This window comes from Aethina tumida, chromosome 4 (genome assembly GCF_024364675.1).
Source record: "Aethina tumida isolate Nest 87 chromosome 4, icAetTumi1.1, whole genome shotgun sequence".
Lineage (NCBI taxonomy): Eukaryota > Metazoa > Arthropoda > Insecta > Coleoptera > Nitidulidae > Aethina > Aethina tumida.
This window is the reverse complement of record NC_065438.1, coordinates 11905467-11920763: the sequence shown is the minus strand read 5'-3', so window position 1 is coordinate 11920763 and position 15297 is coordinate 11905467. Positions and strand designations below refer to the sequence as shown.

The following is a 15297-nucleotide window of genomic DNA, read 5'->3' as shown; positions in this document are numbered from 1 at the left end:
AAATACTCTTTTACTATGTAAATGCTAAATGGAAATTAAAATCAGGCAAAGTAAAATTGTGCCATTCCATCTGTTAAGTCTTTCTTTCCAAAGACAACATTTTAAAATCATAAATCCATTATAAATTATTTCCCTACAAATTTCAAGCAGTCGTCACTTGCGAATAAAATTATTCCCAGTTATCTCAAACCTACTGACTTTCGTTATAAGGAAAATTTGGTCAATTTCAGTGTCATAATAAGTTGTTTGTTATGCACGAGTTCAATAAACAAGATATAAAATTTAAGCGTCTCTCTTCAGTAAACATATGAAAGTTATTAAGTGTTTAGATGAAGCTGTTCCATATAAACTGATCAAAAAAAGTTAAGTAACCTTATTTTTAAACAAAATGATTATTTATTAAAAATTAAAATTGTAGTAATAAAATTGTAATAACGGAAATAAATATCAAATATCACAACTTAAAATTTATTCTAAAAAATAAATAGGAAATGTTCTTATCAGGTCCTTCAGATGATTTTGATCCAAAGCACCCAATATATAGTTTAAATAAAATGTAAATTTAAAATGTCTCTTTTGTGTCACTGAAGTGAATTATTTTACATAATTTTACCTATTCATGTCAATCAAAATTGCAACACTTCAACATTAACTACATACAGTGTTTCCAACGTAACGTAAAATGCATTCCTAAATAGTAAATTGACACCATTCAAGCAGGCACACAAAACCGCTCCACTTCCGTTTAAGCTCTAAACTCACGGCTTGTGCAGCTACAGACTGCATAAATTTTAAAAGGAAAGTGAAGTTTTCGTAAGTCGCGGCCTGTGATAAACATCCAGTTAACCGTATATACTCAACTATTAAACATTGTTCTGAGGAAACGGGGAATATTCCCAAGGGCACACGTCTACTTTATGCACATTCAAAGGCTTTAACTGCACGGCGTTTTGTTGCGCCTTTTAGCGTAGCCACCACATAAACCATTTAACGTAGTAACAAGCCCCACTTTGAATACTCTTTTATTAATGGGGATCTTGATGTATTTCCTGAGGCGGCTGACGAATTAACTGTTCTTTTATGCGATTAGTTCGGTCATTTTTATGTTACCGTAAAAAGAGTGACGTTTTTTTTTTTTCATTCAAGTAATCGATGTGGAGTGGTTCGATTTTATGCGGGGTCTTTTTAGAATAGGTACAAAACCGAAATCATAAATTTGCCTCTATATTCATCTAGCGACAATATAGCCAAGTAAATCGTGCATAAAATAAACTATCTGTCGTTGGCAGAGCCTCTCTACTCGATCACATATCTAGCCGATTGGAAAATAAACTTATTTCGCTTTTTACATTCTCAAATAAATATGGAATTATGCTTTCGCGATATCGTTCCACAGTTATTATATTTCACGAATCTAATATTTTATGCGAGTTCTCGAATTTTATTTGATATTATCGGTCATACATACTTATATTTTCGATACAAGTACAAACATCTTTCTTCATAAGTAAATGCATAAAATATTAATATATTTTTGCAATTATTTTATTATTATTAATTCTAATAAATTCATCTATGATTTTTTATAACAATTATAGAGTAAACGTCCAACTCATTCTAAAATAATTTTGACAAAGTGTAATTAGACACAAAAAATAATAAAAATTGTTGATTAAAATATTTTTAAACAAAATTTAATGTTAATCATAAAATTTTTAATTTCAAATCCTAGAAATACAAAATATATATTTTCTAATTTAAAATTTGTAATAATTGAATACAAAAAGAAAATAATAAATTTGTTATAAAATTATTTTATTATTTAAACTGTGAAATCCCACATAAACAATTTTATAATATTTTAATTTATCATAAAAATATGTAATAATCAAATGTGAAATATTAAATATGTTAAATCGCTTAAAAATTATTCTTATTATTAACATAATATTATTTGAAAGTTTTAGATACCTAAAAACCTGCAAATAAAAATAATTTCACATAATTTTAATTCATCCTAATAAATCTGTAATAATTTATTAAATGAATTTTTATATTTAAACTTAATTTATTTAGAAAATAAATATTTCTGGTCGAAGGAGAAAAAATGGAATATTTTAAAGTACTTTAAACAAATTTATCAAAAAATTACAGATAAACAATTTCAGAATAATTTAATTCATCCTAATAAATCTATAAAATTTTATTAATTAAATTTTTCAGTTTTTATATTTTAATTTCTATACATTTATTTAGGAAATAAATCTTCTGATGAATTAAGAACAAATTGAGTTTGTTGAACCAATTTAAACAAGTTTAAATGTTTAAAAAAAATTAATTATTAACTCAGTGTTATTTAATGTATTAAGTACTTAGTCATCAAAAAATTACAAATAAATATTTTGAGAATAATTTAATTCATCCTAATAAATATTTAATACTTTATTAAATAAATTTTACAGTTTCTATATTTAAATTTAATTCATTTATTTAGAAAAAAATATTTCTGATAAATAATGAAAAAAATTGATGATATTAAACCACTTTAAACAAGTTTTAACAACAAATTCATAAATTTATCAATAAATTACAGTTACACAGTTTCAGAATAATTTAATTCATCCTAATAAATCTCTAATACTTTATAAAGTAAATTTTGGAGACTTATATTTTAATTTCATTTCATTTATTTGGAAAATAAATAAATATTTCTGATGAATTAAGAAAAAATAGAGTATATTGGACTATAAATGAAAATAAATTAATTAATAAAGGAATACTTTAACATGACTTTTATAATGGAAAGTGTAATAAAACAATTTTTATAAAAATAGTTAAAAAATGTTTTAAAATTGTGAATGTACATATCTATATTACAAAACAACGTATATAATTCATAAATTCGTAAATTATGTATTAATTCATACAAAAAATGGTAATCTATTTTAATAATAACTTTTTCTAAGTTCTAAAAATGGCGATTTATAAATTATATATTTAATATTATTTATTTATAATATTTTTTACACTACTGCGAAAATATAAAATATAATAATATTTAATGGAAAATTGATGAAAATTGCTTTCATTTAATGAAGTTTAAACAACTACTAAATTCTTTTTTTAGGAGTGGATTAATTAACTAATTAAAATGATTTTTAAGAATGGCTAAAGGACAAGCTTATAAATTATATAAATCATTAAAAAAACTAAATATTATTTTTTATAATTAATTCTGAAAATAATATAAAAGGAAATTGATAAAAATTTCTACTACTAAAAGTAGTTTAAACAACTATTTAATGAAAAACTTCATCATCATATCAAAATCATAATTTTTATATTAGGAAAAAATTTAATAAAACACTTTTTTATCAATATATATTTTTATTTACACTGTTACACAGGCTAATAGAGAAGTAATATCAGGCGTAGTAACAGTTTTCCGTTTTCTGTTATTTAGCCCTGTCATCAATTAGAGTAAATCCCAATGGACCAGTGACCAATAAGGAACGGAAATGTTCACATGACATACGTGATTCGAAGATGATATAATGCCAATCTCAATTACCACCCAATCATATCACTTATAAAGCTTTTGAACCCGAATAAATGATGGGTCCGGTCTTTTGAGAATACAGTTCCAATATTTATTACAAATAACAAACAAGGACATTAGGACCGTCTCTTGTGCCCTTTAAAACTCAGGAAACTATAAAACGGTCGTTTATCATGTTTTTATTAGTTGGATTATGATTTTTTGATAAATATTTAACGTGCACTGATGGTGTTAGTGTAGTAATTTAAACCGTTAAAATTATTTTTATTGCTGTCTACCAGTACTAAAACCGTAAAATTTATTACTTTTATATATTATCCACATATTTTTCTAGTTACTACATAACAGTTATTTCTGTTTTAACATTTTTCATTTAACAAATTTCACCGTTGAAATATCCATTACTTAATAAAAATGGATTTGCATGCTATTTGCAATTTTATAAAAATTCCGGTTCCCAAATCTGATTCGCATTCAGCCCGTCCTAACTAATATATACAGGGTTATTCAAATTAAAGGCAGCCCTAATCGGAGTTCATTTAGAAAATTGAATTTGGAAAACTTCGCAGGGTAAAATTAAGTTTGGGTTCATTTAGTTTTCAGCAGCAACTCGTTTTGATGTATATGTGTGGAACGACGAATTCGGTCATTTTCAACCACAAGGGGAATTTTAAAACATTAAAATATAATCACTCCATCTATGGAGCTTTTTATATAAGCAATTTAATTTATGATGATAAAGTTTTTTCACTTAAGTGAAGGTTCGATTGCTTAAACGAAGAAGTTAATTAACATTAAAGCACACGAAATTAATATAATATTCTCCTTCGTGTGCCTTCAATAATCAACAAGTGATTTATTAATTATTAACGTTACGTTCAATGAAATTATTTCGTCGTCGAACACATAATACGAAGTGGCAAAAAATCAATGTTCGTCACTTGTCGGAAAACGAATCAGGTAAGAAGAGGCAAAGTTTCGAAGCCTTCAGAAAACGTACGCCTATGATTCCATCAAACAATAATAATTCACAACCCACACGTTCTCTTACAACTGTCATGCCTCACCGCCGGGGATATGTCTTGGATTTTAAATTACAACTCCAATTTATTCGAAAACTTTTTCCCCTTACAATAAGAAATGATCTCTCGCATATCTGACGTTTCGAAGTGGTGTCATTATCAAATATTTAAAGTCGAAATGTGTGACGGTGTATTCGTTGTCAATTATCGAGCTGTTTTCCAGATATCGCTGGGAATTGTCTATATTGATTTCTGTTTTGATCTCCTTTTATGAAATATAAATGTATATTTATTTATACACACGTTGTAGAAAACATGTTTCAGAGATGCCAGATTAAATTTGCGTTTAAATAACGGCCATGAATTTTATGTGATTTCAAGGTGTTTTTATGCAATATTTATGAATTTGAAAATTATGATTTTCATAAAACCTTTTATTAATAAATATATTAGTAAATGATGACTATTAAAATTTAAAGCCAACATAAAAAATTATTAATTTAAAATAATGTTAATGAATATAATATTAATTCATTATTACCACACAGGTTTTTGTATCATTAAAATTAAGCTTAATAATTAAAGTCATCAGTCGTCACTTTAATGTTTAAAATCGACTTAATTTATTAGATTTAATACATAAAATTTTATCAATTTTCTTTTACATTATTTCATGTTTTTTATTATATTCATAAACTTGCACGTTTTTAAAGCTTGCTGAGAAAATATATGTACAAATATATATTCTGAATATGTTATATTAATTAATTATTTTTAACATTTTTAAACATTCAATTCACTTCATTAAATATTTCTTTAAAAGGAAGTTATTTGTAATATACTCTAAATGTATTGTAACTATAATGTATTGACTATAAAACAAAATTAATAGTGTAGTTGTCCATTCAGTTAAAGAATCAATTGCGCATTCGCCATTTTTAAATAGAATATGCGCATTCACCATTTTTAAAATATAGATATGCGCATTCGCCATTTTTAAAAATATAGAGGTGCGCATTCGCCATTTTTAAAATATTGATATGTACATTCGCCATTTTTAGAAAATAGTTTATATTTTTGAGAAAACTCGTGGTAAAAATAAGTATAGAGAAATATGTCATTTTAATCAATTATTTTAAAACATTTCATCTTTAATCACAGTTTCTTTAAATATCAATTAAATATTATATTATTTTTATTTACTAATTATAAAATATTTTATTAGAATTTTTTTTAATGATTTACAACAATTTGTAAATTATGATTTCTCCATTTTTGATAAATGTTGCTTTCTTATGTTGTTATAAATAACTTTGTTTAAAATAACTTTTACCATTTTTAATTTTATTCTTTAAATAAAAAATAAATAAATAATTTTTAAAGCATTTGTCAATTGCTATGGTAATTTAATTTATTCATTGTAATCTACGTGTCTCAAATTAACTAATTTAATATTGGTTATTTAAGTTTTATTTTTTAATAAATATATGTTCATATCTGAAATTCATGATATTATGAATTTGCGACATACATAGAATAAAATTAATATTTACTGTTTATATCTATTAATAAATATTGAAATAAATTTGTTTTATGATAACTTCATTATTTTATAATACTTCATACAATTTAATTAAATATTAAAACATATATTCGTTTAATATTTGTAATGAATGAATATTACGTATAATATACAATATATAAAAATTTATGATATAATAATATGACTGATTTCGTTTATTTATCTTTTATGACTTATATTACATATTTAGAACAAAAAATTTTATTTAAAGAGTTAAATACATATTTTTTTAAATAATACCTTATTATATGTTTGGAAAATATATTATAATAACTTTACAATTATCCAGTTGAAATTTCATTAAATTTTCTTCGAAATCAATTACATACAGACGTCAGTTTAATAGTTGTCTATTAAACTGGAACACTTCTCCATATCAATTTAAACCCCAAATATGGGACCTTAAATTTTAATCACTTTAAGTCCTTCAGTTTGACTACATTCTCGACTGCATCCATGAGTCAATTTCTAATCATCATTAATCCGATTAACGGTACATCGAGAATTGTTTTGTGACACAAAAACTCATAAACTAAACAAGTTTACAATCAGTAAATGGACCGACTGAACAGGACAAAACATCAAAAATCATTATTCGAAAACATTTTATTTATTCCTCCTTATAACATGAGCTTTGGATAACACTCCGGAATTCCACGCGCACTCAAATCCGCCCTTACTGTTTTCTTTGTGGCAGAAAAAAAAATGTAAAGTGCATTGAAATTTGTTCACTGAACAGCGTTATCGTATATTCTTTTTACGGTTCACTTATGGTTTATACGCGATACATTTTCCGGTGTGCTTGGCAAAACATACCTACGAGAAGGTGGGGGGAGGGAATCCCCGTCCCTCCGACTTGTTTGTAAATTTATTTTCTGTCAGACGTTTTTACGGAGCACTTTTAAGTGAGTTTACCTAACGCCTGCTTCAGAATTTCTCTCATCTCACATAAATTATTTAGCCTTACATGTAAATTAACCAGAGGAAAATGTTCTAGATCCGAATATTCCGGAGCAAGAGCTGAACTCGTCAAGCGGCGACGAGGACTGCTGCTACACACACTGCGGCTCCAGCGGCAGGGGGACGACGACGGGGCGTGACGAGGCGCCAGCGCCCCACGGCGTCGCGGACGCCACCGCCAACGCCAGCGGGCGCACCGCCGCCCAAATCCTCGGCCTGTGCGAACACTGTCCCGGACGACCCACCGGACCGGGACCACCGCCGCGGGGCGACGGCAACGGGACCGCGCCCTCGGCCGTTGCGTCGCTGTCATCGGGCGCCGCCCACCAAGGCCTTCCACGAACTATTAACAAAGTGTTTCTGTTATGGACCGCATGGTTCTGCTGCCATAACGCCAAGACGGTTTTTATTAACGCATTCAAATGTTTGTTAGTTCTGTGCGCGTACTGCGTTCGGACCACAGTCGCGATCTTGTGGACAAAGACCTATTGGAATCGGTCGTGCTCATAGAAATAGGCGATATGTGTTCTATCCAAAGCCTCGATACGGTCTGTCTACGATAACGCATGTTGCTCAAATCTTACTTATACATCTCTCACTATTATTATACATATTATTCGACTGGAGTACATTTTAAATCCAGTGTATATACTCATTTTTAACTGAAAACTATACCTATCTCATTTATCTTGATATAAACTAAAATATTATACATTTTTTGTACTAACATTCAACTTTATTTCAACATACACAAGTCACCAGTCATATTTGAAGCTTGCAGGAACCATTAATTCAATCCCCCTTTGAACACACCACTTAAATGTTAATGGCAACCATTTTAGCATCAATTACACTTTATGATACTAGTTGACTAGGTCTGTATTAAACCAATCTTAAATTATCTATTATTAACACGAATCATAGCTGTAACATAGAACAATAAAAAAGTACACCACAGGCTGGTTTTGGTGTACAAACAACCCCAAACTCTTCCACCCAAGCTTCAAAAATGACCGTACACGAAGTGCTGGTACACAAAATCTACAATATGCCAGTTTACAAAAGTTTAAATTCGCCCCACATTTCACTGCCACTTACGTAGAAGCAGTCCGGATGAAATACGACTAATTAATCCATTTCAAACTTTTTCCACTAATTGCAAATCGATTTTGAAGGCATCCCTGATGATAATGGTCGTGTTTCATCGTATTTTTGTAAAGCAATTCAAAACAATCTTACATCATATCCAGATTCACTTTTATACATCCACTGAACGTAAGTGGCCAATTTGAACGAAATTCCTATTTACAATTTATTTATACACCGCTCCAGGAAACTGAAAGGATTTTATACATACTGCAGACCGGCTGAAGTATGAATTATAATTAAAACTATAAACAATAAATAAACCTACCCTAAATAATCACAATAAACTAAACAAAACATGTTTAAGCTTTCTTTGTGACGTTCTCGTTTTTACTTTGTATATTAAACCAAAAACTAATAATAAAAATAAACTACGATAATACGATAATAAATAAATAAACTAGCTTCCGGGTTTAATCCATAGAACTGTGTGGATGGATCATAGATTTTTCTAATAAAATTTATTTAAGATTTAAGGCGGTGCCAATGGCACCTTTCTATTAATACGTGTAAATATATAAATACAAGCTAGCTCTAATAAAATAAGCTTCTCGCTTCAAAACACTAATGATAATAATTAATGTTAGGACTAGCTCGGAATTTTTTGCATTAGGGAGCAACTTATATATTTACGTTGACGTTGACGATGAGATTTTTAGTAAGGGACATGTGTATATACACTATTTTTAAAATTATCCTTAAATATGTATATTATAATAGCTCATTCACAAGAAGAACAAATTATAATTATCATGATTAATGTGTTCAAAGCCGGATATCCCGAAAAAATAACTTTATATCTACTTCTCGTTTTATATACTTTCTATTGAATAAAGTAAATGCATCCGCTAATCTCTAAAAGGACAACATCCTCGATGTGTTTAGTCAGAACTGTTACTTATAGAATGTCGCGACTTAATTACCCAAAAAAAATCACAGGGTCCACAAAATAGATCCTTGAGTAACTTAATTTTATTAAGACGGTCTTCTTTAGGTAGGATGTATTTATTTTGTGATTGACACGTGTTATTAAAGGATACGCACAAAGAATTTTAATAAGTTGAGTGTGCATTTTTTACATTTTTACTGTTTTTCTATAAGTTGTTGACAAATGTTTAATATAAATAAAGAGATATGTGATGTGTACAGATCGTTCGATTGTACAAAGAATTTCTGCATATTAACCAAAATTTTATAGACATTCTTTTTTAAAAGTAATCAACGAGCTATTCAATTGTTTTTCAAGAAGACTCATCGAATGAGGGAATTTTTTGAAAACTATCATTCCGATTACTCGGATTTTACGAGTATGCACTCCGATGACGTCTTCTTAGTTTCCCATGCTGTTAAGACAGATCGTTCAAGGAAATTTGGATTTTTTTTAGAAGACTTACGCACATAGTTTTTTTACTTAGGACTGCATTTGAGATGGGTAGTCAGATAAATACCAATAAAGTCAATTAAAAACTGGACAATGCCGAACAGATAAATTTTGTATTCGAATTATATGATTGAACAAGAGGTATTTCCTGACTCTCATTTGGTTTTAAATGGCTGTTGCGAAGTATATCTATAAATGAAGACTATATTATATTGTTGATGTTGAAAAGTATATTTAAACTGATTTTTATTCATTTATTTTGATAAATATGTTGCAAGGTATATCTTATGAAGCCATAATATATATTAAAAAGTGTGCAATTATTTATACTGAGGATACCAACGCTTTTATTGTAAAATTTAATGCAGAATCTTATATAATGTGGCCCTTAATTTCCTCACATGTTTTAATCAATCCAAAGTGCACGTCTGATCTTCCTCCGTCATAACACATTCATTTGATCTTAAGATTTGTACGAAAAATTGATTGTTGAGACCCACGACAAAAATGTATTTATTTAACTTGCAACGTCAACTGAAGCACCATAAATAGCATATTTTCTCTCTCAAAATTCAATTTTTCTTATGTTTCTGGCACAATGTTCTTTTAAGTTTTCATCCGTCCATAAACAGAAAGTTTAAAGAGGAAATTGAGAAGTGCACATTCGGATTGCAGCCTACAATAGCACCTACACTCAATATACTTGCCAATCAGCCAAAAAAAAAGCAGTCAACCTAGATGCGAACTCTTTGTTTCGTTTCTACCATTTAACAATTAGTTTTAAAAACTACATTTGGCAAAATTAGACGTCAATGCAGAGTGAATAAAAAAGTTGTTAATTGTGAGATACAGTAGTTATTGGAATGTAGAAGTTTTTTGAGAAAACTGAACTTAGAAAAATAGAACACCATCTTTTAGTTCTGTGCGAGAATATTCGTTAACTGCCAGCAATTTTCACAAACTAGGGCCAATCGATACCAATTCCACCGTGAATTTTTGTACGAAGCGCACCGAATTTTGATGAAATTTAAATGCACCATGTCGCATTTAGGTTTTTTTGGAAATGGGTGATTGGTGAACTTGAATCATTCGATCGAATTGATGTGGACCGGTCCGATAACGCAAAATTTCCACAGATGGCTCAGATTTTATCCCCCAACGATGGCGACGATGGAACAAGTTGGACTTGACGCTTGGACTTGTTCATTGGTGGCCGCGGCGACTGATGAACCGGCCCGAAGTACCCGAGGTCCAGCCCTGTTGTTACTGTTATCTGGATCATTATTAATCTGTGAAAAACTGTGCTTAGTGATACCAATAAAAAATTATAGTGTTATTTTAAAGTAAATAACTTCAACGATAACGGCACAATTCTTCATATCAACATATGACTTTTTATGTGTCGCCAGATTTTATTCATTTATTTTTGTGGACAGCTAAGAAACAACAACAATAGTCTTTTGAAACCCTAAAGTGAAATTCAATCTTGTCCACAAATGTGTTTTTTCGAAAATACGGACACCCTTCTCAATCCCCCTTTTGATTCATTTCAAATCTGATGTTGTGATTATCAAATTAAGACCGTATTCATTAAGTTTTATTTAAACGATAGAAACTCGAGGATTTGCAAGTGTGATATTTTCGAAAAAATAATTCAATATGAAGTACCTGGTTATTTTCAGTTCCAAAAGGCGTTTGCTGTTATCCCAAAAAAAACCGGTAGTTGTGCAAAAAAGTTTATTATAATTAATATTAAGACTTTACAAAGGTCGCGTGTTTATATAATAATTTAAATCAGGGTAAAATTTTGTATTTTTATTGTATTCGTTGTGTTATTATGTGGAAAATGTTTTTAATAATAATGTGGTTACCATAAATGAATACCTTAGCAAAAAACTTTCAATGTACAACTATTTGGTTGAAATGAAATGCTTTTTAGACTACAAAAGTTTAATGTACAGAGATCATAAACTGACTTTTATTTTAAATAGTAATAAATTAAAAGATTACTTTTTATATTTAAAAAAATAAAACAGTCACATTATAGCAGAGGAATGTTCAGCTTAAGAATAAAGATACAAGTCCACATTGTACTATTATGAAAATGTGAAAAATGTTTGTGTGCGTATGTTTTAGTACAGAAATCAAAATACATATAACATATGGTACTTTATTGGGAACGATTCTAACTATCATCAAATCAATCCGTTTTAATAACGAACAATTTGTAAGACACAGGAATGATTTCAACTGATTTTTGTCAATATTAATTAATTGTTTATTCTATTAATTGTAAATACAAACCTATCATAATTATAGAATGATTGGGGATGTATTTACAAACTCCTTACTGTGTATTATATCCTGTAAATACTATCTTATTGGATAAACTAATTTGGAGACGTATTTACAAATTTCTTACTCCATTATATTTCAACCAATGCACCTCCGAAATTTTTTGACAAATTGGGCTATGTATTTACAAAACTCGACGTAATTAATCTAATTTTTGTAAATACAAACCTACCTAGTTAACGGCATAGTTATTTAGAAAATCAAACTAGTAATGTTTGTGGTGTAACTTTGTTTTAATTGTATTTTAAATGAATGTCGTTATCATAGCAAACATCTAGATGAACAAGGTTGAAATTGGTTGATTTGATGGTAAAATACAAGTAGATACAAACGTAGATTCGTCCGAAAATGAAAGAATGTTGCTAGTGAAAATATAACTAGCTGTGTTCGTTAGGTCTCTGCAAAAATGAAGTGAATAGTCAAAGATATGCTTGAAACGGAAAACGAATCTTATGGTAATTGGTTCTATTGAAATTTGTAATGAATTTTAAACGATGTTGAGCAGCATATTAATAATTACTAGCAGCCTTTTTGCCCAAGATGTCATAAAACTATTCAGTGGGTTTTTAATTGAACAGGCGAGTTTCGTTTTCATTTTTTGGTGGACAATAATTTCAAAGCGACCATGAAATTTTGGGCAAATGTATGCTTTTTAAATAAATAAGAAAATCCGCTTGTATAAGTAATTCTATTCTATTAAAATGAATGTTAAAATATAGATAATAAAATAAGGTAATAGGCAGAAAAAATAGTACAAGTAAATGTTGTAAAATTTTAGAGTAAGTGTTGAATTTTCCCTTTTCCGACGCACTTTTTAAACATTTTTTCAATTTTATACTTTATATACTAGAAATAAAGGCGCTGCTCAACATTACTACTTGACAATTTGTGTGTGTACCCCCTCGAAATCGTTTTGAAATTTTTATATAGGAGAAAATTAGCGATTTTCTAAGCGGTTCAAAATTAATGTGAAAAGCATGCCTTGTGTTAAGGCGTTGCTATGCCTTAAGATGCAATATACAATAAACATAATATTTTTAGAACGATCAAATTTTAAATATAATTGATGTGATTATCAAGTACATCCCCCGTGTCGTTCAAGCATATCTTTGCCCGTAAAATTAAAAACGTTTCCATCAAAAATAAATGACATTGTAATTTAAATGTACCTAGATAGAACAGCGTTAGGAAAGTGTTAACATTGTTACTTTAGTATGAGATTATTTTTGTTGTGAGTAGGTTTATAATTTTAAATGAAAATTTATTTCCACAAAATAATTATGTGCCAAAATAACAGATACACATCCGGCTAATATCTGACCCTAGAGAAACTATATGCTGTAATTTAGTTGCATCTTTGCAAACTATATATAAACAACCGTGACTATATTTTATACTCTTCCCTCCTATTTATTATTAGTTAATTATTTGAGCATAGCTATTAATATGGTTTTCGTTACATGTGGCTCAATGAATGTCAAAATGCCTTCAACAATGCAAAATGGATTTTACTTATAGACTTATTAGGGTAAAGATACTCATAAAAATTATTTATGTCAACAAATTTAAAAACTTATAAACTCATGTACATTTTCAATAGCAATTATCTCAGTTACACTTTGAGTTTAACATTTAACTGAACATGGCAAATATAACAATAATATTCGTCATGACAATACATATCAGGAGTTTCGATATTATTGCATTTCTTTATTTTTGATTGAAAGTTGCGTATTTTGAATTTGTCGATGTAAATAATTGTTCAAGTAACTAACGCAATAATTAAAGAATTTACGAATTAAAAATATATACTAATGAATGCCTAAAAAACTTGTCTGCTTTGCATTGTTGTGTTTGTTGTTAATGTTAAAATATATACTTATTGTTGCTAGTGGCTAGAATTGTTGTTGTTATATTCAAAAATAGTAATATATTTTTGTTTAATTTAAAGAGGAGTGATTTTTAACATGTATACATAAATATAGAGCATGTTATGTAAAAATACATAAATGTCTTCACTACAGGAACGCATTTGGAATTTCTAAAAATGCGTCTGCATATTTAGATTCGAGTATCACTTGATTTTTGGTTTACAAATAATATTTTATAAGGATGTATATGTCACTTGTTTTTATGTAAAGTTTTACAGCATAGTACAAGGATATTTTGTTAGAATATACATTACTCGATAGCGTAACTCACATATGTAACTGACTGAATGAATTTTGTAATAATAAAATTGTTGTTAGTGTATATATTTATTAGATAAGTAGGTAGATTGTAAGATTTTAAATATATTGACTGGTTAGCCAGATTTTTCATAACGATATTCATTTGTAAATATCTATTAATGTGTTATTCTTAAAATTTTTGAGGCGTCGTCACAGGAGGCAATCTAACTTAGTTATAATATTCTTACAAAACTAGAGTATTGTTAAAATAAACCTTAAAGTAAGGGCACATCGGGTTGCCGCCTGTGGGTAAACCTTGGAAAAATTTCACTGTTTCCAACACCAACTATTTAAATAAATCTATATCTATAATGGAGTCAGATATTAGCCTGGATGAGAGTACGTTGGAAGAATTGGATTGTTTAAATTATTATATTTTAATTGCTCATGTAAATACTTTAAACAAAAATGGATCCTTCCATCGCATATTTTTGTGGAAACGTTGTCTGTATAGAGATTAAGTTAAAAAATTGCAGGAATTTAAATATAAACTTAATCTGTAAGTCACAAAAAAATTATTGAAGGTTTTTTTATTAGTGAAAAGTATTATACTATTGAAAAACGATGAAATAAAAAATTTAAACTAGTCCTGTTTAATGTTGTTAATAGTACAGTTGACAATAAAGATCATTTCGGGATACCTTTGTTTCATAATGATTTCTGGAGAAAAAAGTATAATGGAAGGTAAGTACTAATAAGTACTAAATATTTACTTTTATTATAATTTAAAAAACAATTCATTATGTTGTTATATTTTAGCTCTAACCATTTAAAAACAATTATACAAGGTGTTTCTAATATAAATGGTCAAAATTTGGGAGCAGGTGGAACACGTGCAATATTGAACAAAAATCTAATAATTTTAACAATATTTTTAAGACTATTGAGTTTTTTCATATCTTTTGCTCAATTAGAAAAGGAGTATTCTTGATTATTTTTAATTGTGACATTGTGATGTTTCAGTTTTAATGTTTGAAGAGTGTTACAGAAAGTAATTTCCCTAGAAAACATCAGCCAAATATAGTATGAAGAAATAAAATCAGTTTTATTCTTTTTTGTTT

General features: G+C 28.4%; 1 protein-coding gene across 2 annotated transcripts in view; it reads left to right on the top strand.

The window, feature by feature from the left end:
- Positions 1–14822, top strand: part of LOC109596131 (uncharacterized) — a 145768-nt gene extending 130946 nt beyond the window's left edge. For both annotated transcript variants that reach the window (XM_049965910.1, XM_049965909.1), the window contains exon 7: positions 7161–14822. In XM_049965910.1, coding sequence (XP_049821867.1) covers positions 7161–7633 — 473 coding nt within the window. In that variant the 3' untranslated portion in view covers positions 7634–14822. The remainder of the gene's footprint in view (positions 1–7160) is intronic.
- Positions 14823–15297: the final 475 nt, after the last annotated feature.